We start from the raw sequence: 19,884 nt of genomic DNA, 5'->3' as shown, positions 1-19,884 counted from the left end.
TTGGCTATGTAACTGGCCACTGAACGACCTCTGTAACTGCAGGTTGATGCCACCAGATGGCGCCATTCGTCAAAATCAAAATAAGATCATGTTGAAACTCACTCCATTGAATAGCGTTGGAGCTTCTCCCTATGCAACGTGGCACACCATATACCAATATAATTTCGTGGCTCGTTGGTCTAGGGGTATGATTCTCGCTTTGGGTGCGAGAGGTCCCGGGTTCAAATCCCGGACGAGCCCATTTTTGCATAGATTTTTTTTTAATACATTTTTTTTTGGAACCGCCCTTCTATTAACCACATATAGACTACAGAGAAATACTACAATTATTCATAATCAGTATTGGAGTGTATAGGCTATAGTGTTAAAGTAGGCATATAGGCCTAAAACGGGTTTCTCTTGAACTTAGGCTACTGTTATAAATAAAAAAAAACAATAATATAGGCCTACTTTTATGTGTGTTCAAAATTAACTGTTATGTTTCTATCATTATAGAGTACATATCTATCAAATGATGTAGATAGCCTACTTTAATTTTTGCATGTGCGATCATTGAATGTAATCTAGAGCTATTTGTGCAGTCTGGAAAGTTCTGGACGTTCTCATTAGTGGAAAATGACAACAGAAGACAATCTTAATTTAATACTGTAATATATACTCTTTATAAAAAGACATTTGTGACAAAAATGAAAACACGACACAAGCTAAAAATATTTCACACTGGTACATGTCGAGAGGGAATAGGCATAATTTGCACTTTATGCACAACATCTTCATTCTGTTTTGGAGCGCACCACATTTATATAGTAGGCTAATAGATGGTGTTTTAATACAGTGTTAGATCTACTACCTCTCCATAGGCTTCACATACTTAAAAGAGTGTGACACAGCCCCGGAGGATTACAGACACGCCTGTGAGACGTGATCGCAAAGTCCGATCCCTGCATGCGCTCAGTCCGGGCCTGGCCTGTCACTTTTAGGGGTTTAACATTGGCTCAAGAACAGCACAGTGATTTGAAAAGGCAGTTGTTAAGCTTCAGGCTATACTAACAGCTAGGTACGTTCACGAAGTAAGACGACCTGGAGTCAGTCTAGGAAACGAATAATTACCCTCTTGAATTGTGCTCAGGGTGGGATACGAGGCCTGGGTCAAGTTTCAGTGGCACTCTAGACCCGAGTCAAGTTTTTGATGGCTCCAAATATAATTTACAAACAATTTTCATTGCCAGAAGCGAAATCTGACAGACAAAAAAGCAAATTCCATATAATCAAACAGGCCATGTATGTTCCTAAACAGATTAGCTAACATGATATGGATGATTCTCAAAATATTTTAATGAACACATCGTGGTTACTGATCATCAACCCTTGCACCCTAAATACAACTACGTTTTGAGTTAGCCTAAATTAGTTTACTAAAAAAAATCTATAATTCTCTCACTTTCAAGTAGTTCTAAAGACTTTTCAGTGAAACACAAAAGAAAATATTAGAATATTAAAAATAGTAATATAATACAATTTTAATGTATAAATTAATATATTTATATTAATATATTTATTAAAAAATATATTTTTAAATGTCTCATGTTGTTGTTTTTTCTCTCAATAAAATGAAAGTCAGTAGTGTAAAAATGTTGTTTTGGACCCTGACTTTTATTATAAAAGAATATTAGGAACCTTAAAAATGTCACAATAGGGGCACTTTAAAAATCGGTGCCAAAATCAACTGGAACTGTAGTTGGAGCTATTCATGATTCCTTGATGCTTTATATGTTTTTTGCAAAGTTTAGTCGAACTTGGATATTTTTTAGTCAGAAAAGATGTGTGTCTCAAAGCCCAGACAGATAGTTTATAGATAGTTGAAAGTGCTGCAACTCTTTTAATGTTGCTGTAGGCTCTTGACAGTCCCGACCAGTTTTCTCTTTGTCTTCTCATCAATTTTGGAGGGCAAATTTTCTTGACATTGTCATTGTTGTGTCATACGTTTTCCACTTGTTGATGACTGTTGTCACTGTCTTCTGTGGTATATTGAATGCCTTGAAATGTTTTTGTCGCCCCTCACTTTAGTGATACCTTTCAACAATAAGATCCTGTTGATGCTTCATGAGCTCTTTGTGGCCCATGTCTCTTATAGTAGTGTGAAACCAAGATGATGTCAGAAAAATCTTACAAGACCAACTGAGATTTATTTGGAGTTAATCAGAGTCACTTCAGGTGAATACAGGCGTGTACTATTACACATGAGCATGAACACCCATTCGTCACTTATCTTACGGATACTTACCAGCATCTTCAAGCTGGGCATCACTGATGGTCAGACTGAAATCAAGACCGTTTCCTCCAGAGTGAAAACTGCCTCCACCGCTCATTCTAGATGGAGCACTTGAGGGCTTCATTGTTGTGTAATGAGTTTAGGGGGTTCCTCTGGCTTCTGAATGTATACAAGATGTTGTAATCTTTGGATATTGATCCAGTTGGATGCCTATAAACTACAGTGTTGAACTTACAATCAATAGAGACTGTTTGACCAAGCTGAACTGAGTTAAACTCAGGTTGAGTCACAACGACCTGTCCCAAAGAGCCTGTGAGACAAAGAAAACTCAAATTCAAATCACATAATGCATGAAAAAAAATATATGTATATATATTTATTATATAATATTATATAATATATATATATATATATATATATATATATATATATATATATATATATATATATATATATTTTTTTTTTCATGTTTCATGTGATTTGAATTTGAGTTAATATTATATTTATATAATATGTAATATATGCCCAAATGAAGAGAATCTTGCATGTTTAAATCGTTCACAGGACTATAAACCCTTCAGAGCACTGAAGCATGAGCTGCCAATGCAAAATTACATTACAGTGCAAAAACCCTTTTCTGAACTGAAACATCTCTCTCATATGACTATAGGCATTGTAATATATTTAATTATGGAGTTTAACATCATAAATTAGTTAAATTAAAACTTAATATTCTGGAGGTTTTTCCAGTCAATGAGAATAAACTACTGAAGAGGATTTTGGAACCAAACTGAATGTTGAAAGTAAGTGCAGAATAAAATAAAAAGATGTATACACCAATGAAATGTGGATCTGAACAGTTAGCATATTTAGATATTACTATTGTTGTTTTATTACATACTGCATTGATACTGCTTTGGATTGTAAATTAGAATGAAAGCCATTTAAAATAAAAATCTTTATACAAATTTGAAATATATATATTTTTAAGTGAACTAAATGCTTAAGAGATTCAAAATATAAATACAAAGTGACTTAAATATTTAGTTCTTAATTAGTAGTTCAGTAGTGTTTGTATTAGTAATAATAATTATTATTTTTCTTAGTAAATTTGGGAAATTATCCAAATTAAACAGATTTAATTTAGCAGCTTTATCTGTTTATTTTAATTAATCTTTATTATTTATTTTGCTATTAGTTATAAAAGAGCAAACTGGTTATTGTCAGTGTCAGTTTTAGTGCAGGAGGTTTTTGTACAGCCGCTCATTGGGTTTGTATCACTGTGGTACACATTCGGTGGAGGAACACGACTCTCAGTTGGAAGTAAGTAAAGCTCTCTCTGTTTTATATATATATAAATTATAGTTGTTAATAAATATTTGTGACTATATTTAAGTTTAAGATAATACAGAAATATATCTAACTTCTGTTTCAGCTGTTAATTATTACTGTACTGTTATTATATGCTGTATAACTGGGCACTTAAAAAATAAATAAATAACATATTGTTATATATTAAACTTGATTATAATTCTGAATGTGTATTCCCGTATTCCCTATAGTGAAAAATAAATATACTAAAATGTATTTGAAATACATTTATTTTATGCTAAGTATAGGGCCTATTACAAATACATTTATATTGATTTATTTAATATAAATATCTTGCAATTGTACTTTTAGTGTACTAAATTGGAAGAAGTAATTTTGCACTTTAGTTATCCAGTGCTGAGTTCCAACTAAAGCTACTTAAGTATATTTGATTGTGCTAAAGTGGAACTGCAAGAATATTTTAGGTAGACTTTAAATATCTTGAATTTAAATAATCATATTATACAGAGATCATACATTATCCTTAATACTAGTGAAACACATTTTAGGCTTAATATTAAGAAATGTGCATTGTGCAATAAAGAAGTACTCCAAATAAAGTTTAATTATAATAATTCTGCATAATAAGTTTCATGCAATTTGTCAGTATATGTTAATGGATTTGTAGTATTCTTACTAAGAATTTTGTTTGTTTTTTACTCCAGTTTAGACTAAAATCAGAATAATATGATTCAGTAAAATGTGTTTTTAGAGGCTGTTTCTCTTCAGATCTGCTTGATTAACTCTGAATCTCTTAAAGGGAAGTGAAAGACTGATAGAGCTGTTTTTAAGAAGAATGAAACTCTCTCCCTCTCTCTCTCTCTCTCTCTCTCTCTCTCTCTCTCCCCCCCTCTCCCTCTCTCTCCCCCTCTCTCTCTCTCTCTCTCTCTCTCTCTCCTCTCTCTCTCTCTAGCTGCCACTCGCCCCACCCTCACGGTCCTGCCCCCCTCCAGAGCCGAGCTGCAGCAGGGTAAGGCTACAGTGCTGTGTTTGGGCAGTAAGGGATTCCCCTCTGACTGGAAGCTGAGCTGGAAGGTGGATGGCAGTAGCAGGAGCTCTGCTGTGAATCTGAGTCCCAGTGTTCTGCAGAAGGATGGACTGTACAGCTGGAGCAGCAGCCTGAGTCTCACTGAGAGTGAGTGGAGCAGAGCAACAACCATCAGCTGTGACGCCACACACACATCCCAGAAAGCAGTGACCGAGAGCCTGAACACACAGCAGTGTGATGATGACCAGTGAAACACACACACACAAAGATATAGATAGCATGCATTCATTCACACACAAACTCACAAACTTACATAGGACTGTCCTAAATCAGTCAGTGCTCAACAATGAATCTTTCGTTCTGTTAGTATAATGTTCAGATATTCTCAGCTGTTGTAACAGCAATGCTTTGTTGTTTTATTGCTGCCAAATAAAAGCATTTTGACTCAAATATGGTGTTGACTTTCTTGCTGTATTATAAAACAACCTACAATATGAAATCCAACTTTTTATTGTTTTTTTTGGCACTTGTGTCCATTGTGATTATTGTGATGAACAGCATGAATATTAAAATCATTAAAATTGAAAATATTGATTACAGTAAAAAAAGATATGTATGTTAACATGGCATCTTCATAATATATTTAATGAAATAAAACATTTTAGCTACAGTTAATTTATAAAAATGTATTATAAAATATAAAATATGGTATTTGAGAAATCTTTTATACAAATTCTGACTCCTTAAAGATTTATGCATTTAAAAAGGATGAATGAAAAAATTAAGGCAAGGCTCGAGAGATGAATAGGGTAAAAAATAAATAAAGATCTAACAGATTTCATCAGTCTTCCCCAGTTGATTTAAGAATCACAAGAATGAAGAATCACAAACCATGTGTTCAACAGACATGTTTAATTGCTCTATGACAAGTCCACTTTAGTCTGAATTAGATCCTGAATCCTTTTTTGTCCATTGCTTCCTCTGTTAACAACCACAGTGAGTTTTCCTGTATGATTATTAAGATCAAATATTTAAAAAGTTTATTTTCATGGCATTGAAGTTTAACATTCATACGAATAATAACATGTAAACTAAAAGAATCAGTAGAACTTGTGTGTTTAGATTATAAAATATCTTTAAAGGCCAAATATATTTTTCCTCATGATGAGCCAGAGGAACTCCACTTCAGTAAGGCACACACTTTACAGATTTATTCCCTATATTACAGAGGGGTTTGTTCACATATGCCTGATTTTATGGGCTACTCCATTTTATTCCTAAAAATATGGTGATTTCTTTTTTGTCCTGGCTGTTGATGATATTTTCAGATTTTTTTAAATGATAAAAATAAATCCAAAATCTAGAGGGGTCCTCCTCAAACTCCATACAAACTCTTGACTCTAGTATGTCAATAAAATCTGACACACAAACTTTTGAAGCTGCTTTATCCAGTGTTCAGATTTCTGTTCTGGAAATAAATGCAAATTAGTGCATATTTAATTAGAAAAGGCCTTGTTTGTATATTTAAACATAAAATTTCAGAAAACTAGATAAAAATGTTTTCTTTTATGGAACAAAGCAAATAGAGATTCAGTTGAACTGCAGACAGCTTGTTATTTATTTATTTATTTAAGGTGCAAAAGATCACTGATCCTCTAAACAGGTCTGTAAAATGATTATGAGAATATGAGTTTTAACTAAGAGGCTTGATAATACAAGATTGAAGATATATTAACAATTTCCCAGTCAATCCACTAATAATGTTATATAGGGAAATATGTGGTATTTCATGAGGGACTGATGTCAAATCTTCATTTTCATTACATAAGCATTGATCACGGTGAGCTTTCTTTCATTTTCATTTTGGGTGTATTTTATTGTTATTATAATTTGTAATTCATGTGTAATTCATGTTCATCCTGATGTTTTTTTTTATATAAAATAGAATGTGTTGATGAGTGTGTGACTATGAACATCAACAGTTCATCAACCGTCTGTGTCTGTGAGTGTTTGTGTGTAAAGTCAGTGAAGTGAATAATGATCTTCAACTTCAACATCTGCAGAAGTCTCAGCCGAGGAGGTTTTTGTATGATACTTTTACACTGTGTGAACACTGAGTCTGAATTGATGAAATGTTGACTCTGACAGTAATAAACTCCTGAATCTTCAGGCTGGACTCCACTGATAGTCAGAGTAAAATCCATGTGGTCTCCACTTTCACTGCCGCTGAATCTAGAAGAAACACCTGAAGCTCTCTCTGATGTGGAAGAGATCAGGAGTTTAGGAACTTCTCCAGGAATCTGATGGTACCAGTACATACAATACAGGGTGGTGTCTGGTTTAATACAATATACTGCTGGTTTATGATTACAGAGAATAGAGACAGTCTGGCCAGGCTCCACTGTTTGAGCTTCAGATTGAGTCAGAGTTTGTCCCACAGAACCTGAAGAGAGAGAATAAAATGCATAAAATGAAGTCTAAATCTTGATCTGAGCATCTGTGGACTTGTTGATTTTTTGTTGATCTAAATCTAATTATATTAATTTGGACATGCTTACTCCATATGCAGGTTGTGAGTGTCCAAATAATGACGGCTATTAAAGTCATGTTTGCTTTTGGATCTGTTATCATGAAGAAGAGCTGTCAGTCATAAAACCATAAACTCTCATATCTATAAAGACCTCCAGTGCACTGAAGCGTGCAGTTCATATGCAAAGTGTCTTCAATGTAAATGTCCTTTCTGAGAACTAGAAGCTCTTACTGTCAAGAAACATATTTCAGGTGGTAAACAGAGACAGATCTTTTTTTTTTCTTGAACATCTTAAAAAGTCTAATGATCTCAGTTCCTGACAAATAAAATTAATAATCAATTTAACTGATTTTACTCTTGTTCTGCTGTTACACTGCGGAGTAGAGTTATTGTGCACACTGTTAGCAATTGATGTAATTTTTACAATAAATTTTTAACAGTGCAGCTAAGTTAAACTATTTCATTTTCGTCATACATCATCATTTGTCACCCTTTACGGTGGCCTTTGAGGCCTAAACCTCAGTGATTTTGGTCCGTCTCTGCTTGTTTTCAAGGGTAAATAAAGAACTGGTTCTTTGAATAAGTACAGCAGTGTTTTCTTTACTAAAACACTATATAAATGCTTATGTTTTATGTATTTTTGAGGTGCGGTGAAGAGTGTAGTCAAAAAGTTATTTTGCCTGTCACAAATTCACAATCTGAAGTAAATCCGGCTCTGACCATCTATTCTGAATAAAAGACGTGTAGCAACTCATAATGCATAATGTAATAAAAAAGCATAATGTATTATGGTATGACATTATTAATGTAATAAACTGTTTATAATGTAAAAATTTAATGTAAAAAATCTTTTATTAAAGACAGGAGATAAAGTTGACATAAGTTTCTGCTCTTTGCCTTCGTCAGTGTCAGTGAGCAAGCAGAGTCAGTGTAGCCAGAATTAGAAGAGCCATTATTGTTTGGTGTGTGAGTGACTCTGGCGGGACTGAACACACACTGATCATGAGGAGTTTTGTGAGTGTAAACATGCAAAACACTCTCCACTCAACAGACTCCTGTCAAACACACATTCAGTTTCCTCCTGGATTTACAGAATGTGATAAAACAATCAAACATGCATTTTTGCAGGATTCTATTGCTGACTTCTATTGCTCTTTAAATATTCTGGAGGTTTTTGTTCATTGAATGAATGAGAATCACTGTGGACTTTCAGTGGAGGAACTAAACTGAGTGTTGGAAGTAAGTGCAGAATGAAATTAAATATTATACTCAGTTAATCAAATTATAAATGTCAACCTGAAAAGAATCAGTCATCATTTTTAGAAAATAATCATTTCATTATGTCCTGTAAAAGACTGTAAATGGTCAAATTACCTTAATATTAATATAAACTAAATGATGATGCATTCAAACATAAATCTACAGGAACTGAATGATGTACATGAATTTATCAATATCATTATTCATTAGTAATATTGTATTGCTTGTATTTTTAAATTTTATTTTTAGTATAAGTATTCTGATTAAACAATAAAAAAGTCATTTCTATGTATAGTAGGATGGGCATTTTTCTAATTTTGCTGCTGTATCATGTTTATTATAGGAGACAAAGAGTCAACTGATGGTGTGTCAGCTCCATTTTGAAGACAAATATTTTCCTTTACTTTCTATACAAATCACATTTAATTTAAAACGCAATTAAATCCCATTATATATATATATATATATATATATATATATATATATATATATATATATATATATATATATATATATATATATATATATATATATATATATATATATATATATATTTACAATGAATAATTTAATGATTAAAAAAATAAATAGACAGTTATTGGAAGGTCCAATAGACAACATTTGTGAATTTTGTTTAGTGAAGCCTGAGATATGTTAGTTTTCAGCTTGTACAGAGCACAATAATAAACAAACAATACAAATATATATATATACACATATATATATATCTTTTTTATCAGTCTTGATTATGGAAATGCTGTATGTTACAGGACAATGGAATGGAAATTTAAATAAATATATTATTGGGTTAAATGATTAATTATATATGCTATCTTAGTGCTTGTGTGTATTCCACTTGCAGCTGCATCAGAAGATCTTAATAATGTTAGTAATCTGCCTATAATTTCACAGCAGTTTTATCAGCCTATAATGTCCCTCTGATTTGTTTTATATTGTGGTAAGTGTTGGATTGAGGAAATTATAGGATATTTCTTTGACACTCAGGTTCCAGGACCAACTGATTCAAGAACATGTATTGGCATTTAAATACATTCTCATTTTGCCATGTACCAGCAAATTTGAATACATTTTATGTATTTAAAAATGTATTCAAAGTTTCTGGTATACATGGCAAAATTAGAACGTAAAATATATTATTTTCATGTTTGTTAATTACTTATATAGTATACATTTTTTAAATAAAACCTACTGTAACTTGTGATATAAGTAACATGAATACTAACATCATATTTTAAGATTGAAAGTCACTTAAAAGAGAATAGTTTCAGTATGTTAAGATGGCATGAGTTCACATGTTCATATACAGTATAATGTGATGTCAGAATGTGATGTATTTCATGCTGCATATAATAAAGCTTATAATTCCAGTCTTTAAAGATAAAAAAACAAGCTTCTGTCCACAATTATGCTAATTTCAAAATGCCACATGTTTACTTCTTCTGAAATCAATAATGAAAATTAAAGTGAAAAAATTATTAAATAACTGAAAATAAAATCGAAAATAATGTTGCGTTAACTGTTAACAGGGCAACTAGCCTGAGTCTCATGTTCTCTGTAGCGTCTGACTGAGGGAAGTTTTTGTACGATGTTGTTTCACTGTGTGAATACTGGACCATCATAAACCCCCATACAGTAATAATCTCCTGCATCCTCAGGCTGGACTCCACGTATGTTCAGTGTAAAATCAGGTTCATGTCCACTTCCACTGAACCGATCTGGGACTCCAGATTCAAGTTCACTTGTTGTATAGATCAGGAGTTTAGGAGCTTCTCCAGGTTTCTGCAGATACCAGCTCATGTCCTCACCAACTCCACTGGTCCCAGTGCAGCTTATAGAGACTGAATCTCCTGCTGTAACACACAGAGACTCAGGAGTCTGGACCTCTTGATGAGACACTGAGAGAGAGAGATCAAAAACAAATCAAAAGAAGCTTGCATTCGCTATACAACAGTTCAAAAATTAATGCATAGAAAATAAAACAAAGTAGAAATTCAAAAAATGTTAACAAATAAAACATTTTTTTTAAATCATTATAATGTAGAAAACATATTTTTGAACCTTGAGCGAGCAGACCGAGTGTCCACAGCATTAGAATAAGAGACATCATTGTTGTATGTGTGTGTGTGTGTGTGTGTGTGTCGGTGTCACACACTAATAATCATCAGTTTTAAGCGCAGTGTTCAGTTAATATGCAAAACACTTTCATATGCATCATGGAATGAACCTCAAAAAACAATCAAAATACATTTTGCAAGATTTTATTCATTAAAAATGTATTTCTTTTTTCAGCTGACTGAGCGAAACTAAACTAAGATACAGTTTTAGTGTCAGTGTCAGTGTTAGTGTTGATGTTAGTGTAACTCTGTCAGTGTCAGTTTTAGGTTTTTGTAATCTCTTTCTGTTTCAATTTATATACAGTATATATTTAATTTATATAATATTGTTAATCTTGACTATATTTAGCCTATATGTTTAAGATAATACAGAAATATATAAAATAAATGTGTGCTTTATAAAATAAAAAATAATTTTCTTAATAAACTCTGAATATATTTTTAAATCAGAATAAATACAAATTTTAGATATATATATATCTTTTTTGTAATATTTATAAGTACTGAATATATCAATGTTATTACTGAATATATTAATGTTATTACTCCAGTTTAGACTAAAATCAGAATAATATGATTCAGTAAAATGTGTTTTTACGGGCTGTTGCTCTTCAGATCTGCTTGATTAACTCTGAATCTCTTAAAGGGAAGTGAAAGACTGATAGAGCTGTTTTTAAGAAGAATGAAACTCTCTCTCTCTCTCTCTCTCTCTCTCTCTCTCTCTCTCTCTCTCTTGCTCTCTCTCTCTCTCTCTCTCTCTCTCATTTTTAAAAAACATTTTAAAAATTGAGTGCTCACCAGAGGGGTCTAAGACCCTAGGACTTTTGTCGCACTTGAACCACGAATAGCCCACACACACACACACACACACACACACACACACACACACACACACACACACACACACACACACACACACACACACACACACACACACACACACACACACACACACACACACACACACACACACACACACACACACACACACACACACACACACACACACACACACAAAGTAATGGATTCGAGGAGTTTTGTGGTTGAAATTTAAAAAAGTAACAAATCCTTCCCTCACGGGTCAATTTGACCCCCTTAGGAATTAATGGAATGTGAGGAATGCTTCAGTACACATAGAAAAACCTAAAAATGCTCAAAACTTAACCAAAGATTATTTTATAATGTCTACGTGTATAATGCACCCTGAAGAGAAACTGACTTTAGGATCCAGAGAAACAGCTCATTTGCTGTTCATATATAAAGCTATAAGACCATCTAGTGTCAAGAGTCATGATATCGTTATATTATTCAAGTGATGTGATGTAATAGCCTATTGTTCCTTATACATCACACCCCGGTGGATATCATAATTTTATCTCACCCCAGGGTATGTTACAACTGACCCGGACTGTGAGGTGAATTGTAAAAAAAAAAAAAAATTAAACATCTTACAAGAAAACATTTCAAATTCACACAGTTGCCTATTGGCCTATATTGATCTATCCAACACAGTTACAATTAAGTACAATTAATTGTGTTCAGTTGTGTTGTAGGCACTAAAGGTACTTTTTACTTCTATACCGAACAGCCGCTTTTAAAAACGAATTCAAATTTAAAAAAGTAATATGACTACAGCATCTATTTTGAATAAAAGACACGTCCACTGAAGAGCTTTACATCTGCTTGTCCACCACTAGATGTCGCCATTAGACACTTGATGTCACCAGAAATCCAGCAGAACAAGCATCCCACATCCACGTTGGCAAAAATGGGCCTGGATCTCCTGTATGAAACGTGTCATACTTCCACATTTTCAAGGCTCGTTGGTCTAGGGGTATGATTCTCGCTTAGGGTGCGAGAGGTCCCGGGTTCAAATCCCGGACGAGCCCAATCTTTTTATTTTTCTTTAGAATCTTGGAACTGACAAAACTTTACATTAACTATTTATATGCAAAGGTTGTCTACTGAGTTCTACATGCTGTACAATCGGTCCAGTGTTTTCCAACAGAGAAATAATTATCTCACAATTATCTTACAATAATGATAATATTTGTTTTGTTTTTTTCTGAGGACTTGAACCTCTCTTAAAGGCACAATATGTAACTTTTTTGCTTTAAAAATAGCAAAAATCACTATAGCCTATCTATGTTATATATTTTTTTGTTGTGTACTTAAATTATCCCGACTGTTTCCAACAACTTTCAAACCAGGAGAAATTTGTAATTTCGAATTTAATTTTAATTTAATTTAATTCGAAGACACGTCCCATTTCTTTATTTCCGTTTTGTCGCCGTCAATGGCGTCATATCCGCGTTGTCCCTGGTTTCCGCTCGTACTGCCATAGCAACCAGAGCTATGAACCAGAGCCCTCTGATATAGTAACCAAAGTGACATACGTGGACAACTGTGTAGTTCGCAATGTCTATTTGCACGCTGTTGTTGTTTCGTTCAAACATTACGGACCATGGCAAGCAGACTTTGGATAAAAAAGGAGAACTAAAACGAGAATCGATATCAGCGCAGTGTTTTCAAGATGCCTAGAGCTCCCATAGACAGTATATAAACGAGAGCTCCACGTCCGAGACTTCGACCGCTCCTACATGTACTTATTAAACAGGTGAGCACATTTACATAACACTAATCAATGTTATATAGTTCAAAAATGATACACTGTTATGAATATATGAATTATATGAATTATTATGAATTAGAATGAATATAATCTGTATGTTATTCTAATGTTGATCTAGCTTACTGCTAGTCTCATACAGACAAACTAGGCTAACACAATTTCAACACATTCAAATGCAGTTTAGTGTGCTAGTGTAGGCTAATGTTAGACTAATGAAACAGCGCTGCGTTACCTCACAAGTTTAATTTGTCTAATAAACTGACCTGTGAGTTGTAATTCTGCACTTGCGTGTAGTTCGGTAGAATGAAATGTCCATATTCCTTTTATATCCGCGGGACTCGCGTCGCGTGTGGAGCTGATAGCTGTCTCTTAGCAATCCCGAACTGCTTTATATCACAGTCATGATAAAAACATCGATGTATTCAGTCATCCATAAACATTATTAGATCGGTCGACTTTACGTTGACGACAAGATCCATAATTCTAAGCAAATGTTGCGTCATCTAACTACACCTTTGTTATTGTAAAGAGGTTAGCGACCCCTATAGCGGCGAAACAATTACATACTGTACGTTTAGTCAACATGAAATTAAAATGTATGGACTATTGCAGTATTTAACATCATTATTTTTTTAAAAAAATCATGTTTAATCAAAATAACTTCCCTCCCTCTTGCAATGACATCTCCTCTCTTCTCTGATGACGTGTTTACTGGCGCGAGGGAGGGACAACTCACTCACACGAGATCACAGCAACAGCAAACCACAGTAGCCTAGGCTTGTTTGAGATGCGCCTTGCCTCGCCTGAAATGTAAGCGAGAGTAGGCGGCTGCAGTGAGAGGAGGAGTGAAAAAAGCGCAGGCAAGCCGGACAGTTCTCTCTTCTCGCAGTGGATCTGACACCTGCGAGATCAAAGATGGATATCTCGGGATTCACGCTCGTGCACAGTGTTGCTAATAAACTGGATGGAATTTAAGTTCTGTTGCTTTTATATGAAAATAAATATAATGAACAAGACACCCAAAGTAGCCTACTTATTTAATTCCATTCCAAATACATGTTTATCAATCTTTTTTTCTTTAATACAGATATGTGATGTTGTTGTTTTTTTTTTAAATAAAAAATTCATTGCATAACCCATAGAGATCGCACAGTCAGATAGTTTGGGAATATTCACATATAGCGTACACATAAAACATGATATTTGTTTTATAGTTTTAAAATCAAACACTTTTTTAAACGGTTGTTTAAACCAATGGACATTAAGCTGTGTCGTCAGTAAGTCGTTTCCCATCATGCTTTTTGATCAGCGCAGTCCGTGGAGAGCAACTGCGCTCGACTGCAGAATCCGACACGTGCGCCTTGCGGTCGCGAGAGTTTTTTTGACATACGTCAGCATGACACCAGAGCAAGGCGGACCGCACTCGGACACATTTCTAATCGGCATGCATCTCGCGCTGATCACCGGTGATCGATTCTGCGCAGATTTTGCTCATCTCAAACCCTAATGATCCAACAAGCTATTCCCAATAGACAAAAATCAAGACCTGCCCCACATTTTTTCTTGTTCGAGAAGTCATTTCACTCGGATATATTATGTCACAACAGGGAAGATAAGAACGATCGCAACTTCAGTGTCATGCTGAATGTTTGTTTTTATTTTTATTAGCTTCAACACTTATTTAAGTGTCCAATTGATTTTTATAAATTATAGTTTGCCTTGACAACATTGCCCAACCTTCAAATGGACTCGAAAATCTAGACAATCAAAATGTAATTTTGTTTGTTGACTAGTCAGATTAGATGTGACTTTAAATTACTGCACGGAGACAGTAAGTCAAATGCTTGAATCTTCAATGGTTTAAGGCCAATCTTTATTCTGACTGTTTTCTCCTAAAACGACAATTTAAGATTATTTTGTTTTCAGAACACATGCACATTAACCTTTTCAATTATCTGCAGACTATCAATCAGTGCTAATCCAGCCTCGGTGTCCATGTAATGCTTGGCTATGTAACTGGCCACTGAACGACCTCTGTAACTGCAGGTTGATGCCACCAGATGGCGCCATTCGTCAAAATCAAAATAAACATCCTAAACTCACTCCATCGAATGTCCTATGGTCCTGTTGCTTCTGCAACGTGGCACACCATACTACCTAAACATTTTATGGCTCGTTGGTCTAGGGGTATGATTCTCGCTTAGGGTGCGAGAGGTCCCGGCCCGGGTTCAAATCCCGGACGAGCCCATCTATATTCATTTTTTTTTTTTTTGGAACTGCCCTTCTATTAACCACATAGCCTGCTAGTGTTAAAGTAGGCCTGCAACGGGTTTCTCTTTACCTTACTGTTATAAAATAATCAACAATAAAATACTTTTATGTGTTTTCATACTTTTAAACTGATATATTTATATCATTATAAAGTACATAGCTTATCTATATCATGATGTAGCTATAACCTACTTGCATTTATGCATGTGCGAATCATTGAATGTAATCAAGAGCTATTTGTGCAGTGTGGAAAATTCTGGACATTCTTATTAGTGGAAAATGACAACAGAAGACAATCTTAATTTAATACTGTAATATATACTCTTTATAAAAAGACATTTGTGACAAAAATGAAAACACGATACAAGCTAAAAATATTTCACACTGGTACATGTCGAGAGGGAATATGCATAATTTGCACTTTATGCACAACATCTTCATTCTGTTTTGGAGCGCACCACATTTATATAGTAATAGATGGTGTTTTAATACAGTGTTAGATCTACTACCTCTCCATAGGCTTCACATACTTAAAAGAGTGTGACTGCAGCATATGAGCCATACATACAGGTGAAACAAGCTCAAATCACCTGTGTTCAACAAATCAATACCATAACGGCATAATCAAGGTAGGGGAAGTTAATATTTCACATGCATGTTTGGCATTTCATAATTGAGAGCCACACAACAGCACAGGTCTAACGAAAATATGCATCATCCAAACACTTTGAGCTCGAGTTGGACAAAACGAATCAAAGTTCACACTTGCGTATTCCAGTTAGAATATGTTTTCAGGCGTCCAGCTCGTGCAGGCTGGAATTGTGACAAAATTACTATATTTAAACAACGTGATGATAGCCAACCACAATCCCAGACACCAAAAGCGTAATTCTTGTACTTTCCACTTTTCTTAACAACTTACAAATTCGATTTACGTATGAAGCGGCAAGGAAGCGATAACATAAGGCAGATCAGAGTTGTAGCTTAAACATGAGACAAATAAACGTCCTTAAAGCATTTCACGTTAAACAGCGTGAATCGTATGTGAAAATTAAAAAGGTGCTTGTGTGTGGTATCATAAAGTGTTTCACAATCGCAGTGTGCATCATACCAGACAGCAACAGTGTCGGCCCAGATCCGGCCCACATCTGGTACAGGTGGGTTAAACGCATGGGCCGGATGTGGGCCGACACTATATTGCTGTCTGGCTACACACTCTCGTCCTAGGCGCGTGTGGTTGTAGCTCAGCAGTAACAGTCAGCTGTCAGAGTTAGCATATATATAAAAAAAAAAACATAGCTTAGTCTTGCTGGGCCAGTGTTGGAAGGGTAACAAGGTGGGCGTCGGGGACAGACAGGAGACTGCTGAAGTAGCTAAGCGCCTCAGGTAACCGTACACCAGCTTTTGCTGTAACCTCCTTGTAGCAAAGCTGGTACGCGAGATAATCTCCTCACTGCATTATGTCACACAGCCCCGGAGGATTACAGACACGCCTGTGAGACGTGATCGCAAAGTCCGATCCCTGCATGCGCTCAGTCCGGGCCTGGCCTGTCACTTTTAGGGGTTTAACATTGGCTCAAGAACAGCACAGTGATTTGAAAAGGCAGTTGTTAAGCTTCAGGCTATACTAACAGCTAGGTACGTTCACGAAGTAAGACGACCTGGAGTCAGTGTAGGAAACTAATAATTACCCTCTTGAATTGTGCTCAGGGTGGGATACGAGGCCTGGGTCAAGTTTCAGTGGCACTCTAGACCCGAGTCAAGTTTTTGATGGCTCCAAATATAATTTACGAACAATCGATTCGGCATTTCAATGCCAGGAGCCTCAAACAGGCCATGTATCTTCCTAAACAGATTAACATGATGTGGATAATTCTTAAAAGATATTAATGAACACTTCTTGAAACACTATTCCTACGTTAAATCAGTTTTCTCAAATAAAGAAAATCTATAATTCTCTCATCTTCAAGTAGTTCTAAAGATTTTTTTCTTCAGTGAAACACAAAAGAAAATGTTAGAATATTCAAATATTAATATAATACATTTATAACGTATACATTAATATATTATTTAAGTTTCGAATAATTAAAAAAAATTCAGTAGTGTCAAAAAAATTGTTTTGGACCCCACTGACTTTTATTCTAAGAACAAAAACATTCTTCAAAATATCTTCTTTTGTGTTCCACTAAAGAAAGTCTGTCATACACGTTTGGAACGACATGATGACAATTTTGACATTACAATTTTCATTATTTGGGTGAACTGTCCCTTTAAGCTATGGTGCGCATCTGTGGCATAATGCCAATTATGACAAATACTTGTTTGACAGTTTGGAATTGAAAAACAAGTATTGAGGGAAAAAAGAGGGTTTGTTTGTTACCCAGTAGAGTTGAATTATAACCACGTGACTGCCGACGCGCTTTTTGTTTTTCAAAGTACATTTTCTGTTGTAATCAACAGCATGTGACGGATAGTGTAGATGGAGCTTAAGTTATATTTAACCCAGAACATTCCTTTAAGGCAAATCTTGATTAGAACTCCAAACGTAACTAATTCTTATGCTGGTAAAGCATAGCAATCAAGTATCATTTATTGAAGTGTTAGTCTGCCACCCCTTGAGGCTAGTCCCTCCTTGCAGACATAGACATAGCGAGGTATGAAAGACCGGGTTATGTTATTTGGCTGTCACTGAGGATGTCAAACCTCAAATGGTCAGTACTGTCATTGCCTTTGCACTTATCCCATCATTACACAGGGAATCCCCAGGAAGAGTTTAGAAGAGGACAAACAACAGAAAGGGTGAACGGTAGGAGGAAGGCAAATGGGTAACAGTTGTTGCGGTAAGCTCAGGATGAAGTGGATCACCTGTTTTCAGCTTGAGAGTGCAAAACGTTCAGGTAGGAAATAACATAATACATATCAATTGTCATCAAGTAACTTTTTGCAATGCAAGTCCCCGCAGACACACCAAACGAAACGACCGTCCCGATCCAATCAGTTAATGGGGGGTGTGTCTGCTGTCATGTCCTGAATGAAGAAAAAATCTTGAATTCAGTGAAAGTTCACCACAGAGACTGTAATAAAATAAAAATAAAAACATTCGGGCACCCTTATCAAAACCAAAGGACAGGGTGTCTGGAAAGTTGATTTTGTCCCATAATTATTCCCAAACGTTTTATGCTAATCCCAGAGCAGTGAGAAAAATGGAGATCATTTTCATGCCCGTGGGTTGAGTCAACTTATTGTGAAAATGAATGGAAATTATATATAAAAAAAAAAAAAAAAAATCCAGTTTCTCCGTTACATTTGTGTGTGTTGTTTGTAAGGTTCAGGAAGGGGTCATAAGGCCACCATGGTGCAGGGGTGTTTGAGTTTGCAGGGCAGGACGCCCCTGTTGAGCTGGTAGAACTCTACCAGGTGGATCAGGTCTGTGAACTTGGTAGAGCCGTCATCAAGGCTAAAAAAGACCTGGCCATCCTCCTCAAACTGCCAGAGAGTGAAAAGAAATGCAAGGTGAAAAAGAGAAGAGAAATCAGTGAATACATTTTTTTAATTATTAAACTCTCCTGACAAGATAACAAAAGCCTAAAATTAGCCAATCTCTCAATAAAAAAATGGAATGCTATTCCATAATACACTCAACTAAAGGATTATTAGGAACACCATACTAATACTGTGTTTGACCCCCTTTTGCCTTCAGAACTGCCTTAATTCTACGTGGCATTGATTCAACAAGGTGCTGAAAGCATTCTTTAGAAATGTTGGCCCATATTGATAGGATAGCATCTTGCAGTTGATGGAGATTTGTGGGATGCACATCCAGGGCACGGAGCTCCCGTTCCACCACATCCCAAAGATGCTCTATTGGGTTGAGATCTGGTGACTGTGGGGGCCATTTTAGTACAGTGAACTCATTGTCATGTTCAAGAAACCAATTTGAAATGATTCGAGCTTTGTGACATGGTGCATTATCCTGCTGGAAGTAGGCATCAGAGGATGGGTACATGGTGGTCATAAAGGGATGGACAATGCTCAGGTAGGCCGTGGTATTTAAACGATGCCCAATTGGCACTAAGGGGCCTAAAGTGTGCCAAGAAAACATCCCCCACACCATTACACCACCAGCCTGCACAGTGGTAACAAAGCATGATGGATCCATGTTCTCATTTACACCAAATTCTGACTCTACCATCTGAATGTCTCAACAGAAATCGAGACTCATCAGACCAGGCAACATTTTTCCAGTCTTCAACTGTCCAATTTTGGTGAGCTCGTGCAAATTGTAGCCTCTTTTTCCTATTTTTAGTGGAGATGAGTGGTACACGGTGGGGTCTTCTGCTGTTGTAGCCCATCCGACTCAAGGTTGTGCGTGTTGTGGCTTCACAAATGCTTTGCTGCATACTTTCAGTTGCAACGAGTGGTTAT

At 35.5% G+C, this 19,884-nt stretch overlaps 2 protein-coding genes and 1 gene segment (V, D, J or C); 1 reads left to right on the top strand and 2 right to left on the bottom strand.

Moving 5' to 3' along the window:
• Nucleotides 1-2,246: 2,246 nt before the first annotated feature.
• LOC308697345 (immunoglobulin kappa constant) lies at nucleotides 2,247-4,967 on the top strand (the record flags this gene model as incomplete). Its single annotated transcript, XM_081376528.1, has 3 exons — nucleotides 2,247-2,313; nucleotides 3,500-3,595; nucleotides 4,557-4,967. The coding sequence occupies 3 exons, from the start codon at nucleotides 2,247-2,249 to the stop codon at nucleotides 4,880-4,882; spliced, it is 489 nt and encodes a 162-aa protein (XP_081232654.1). The 3' UTR covers nucleotides 4,883-4,967.
• Nucleotides 4,968-10,035: 5,068 nt separating this feature from the next.
• Nucleotides 10,036-10,546, bottom strand: LOC308697344 (immunoglobulin kappa variable 1-6-like). The segment is given in 2 exons: nucleotides 10,501-10,546; nucleotides 10,036-10,337 (listed from the first exon to the last, which is right to left on the bottom strand).
• Nucleotides 10,547-15,757: 5,211 nt separating this feature from the next.
• Nucleotides 15,758-19,884, bottom strand: part of grb10a (growth factor receptor-bound protein 10a) — a 71,859-nt gene continuing 67,732 nt past the window's right edge. Inside the window, exon 17 of one of the 2 annotated variants that reach the window (XM_081376033.1) lies at nucleotides 15,758-18,945. In XM_081376033.1, the coding sequence (XP_081232159.1) occupies nucleotides 18,799-18,945 (147 nt within the window). In that variant the 3' untranslated portion in view covers nucleotides 15,758-18,798. The remainder of the gene's footprint in view (nucleotides 18,946-19,884) is intronic. The other variant, XM_081376034.1, reaches the window with a different exon arrangement.

The sequence above is a fragment of the Scardinius erythrophthalmus genome, assembly GCF_964197995.2.
Source record: "Scardinius erythrophthalmus genome assembly, chromosome: 10".
Classification (NCBI taxonomy): Eukaryota; Metazoa; Chordata; class Actinopteri; order Cypriniformes; family Leuciscidae; genus Scardinius; species Scardinius erythrophthalmus.
The sequence above is the reverse complement of the archived record's forward strand: the minus strand, read 5'-3'. Positions and strand labels throughout refer to the sequence as shown.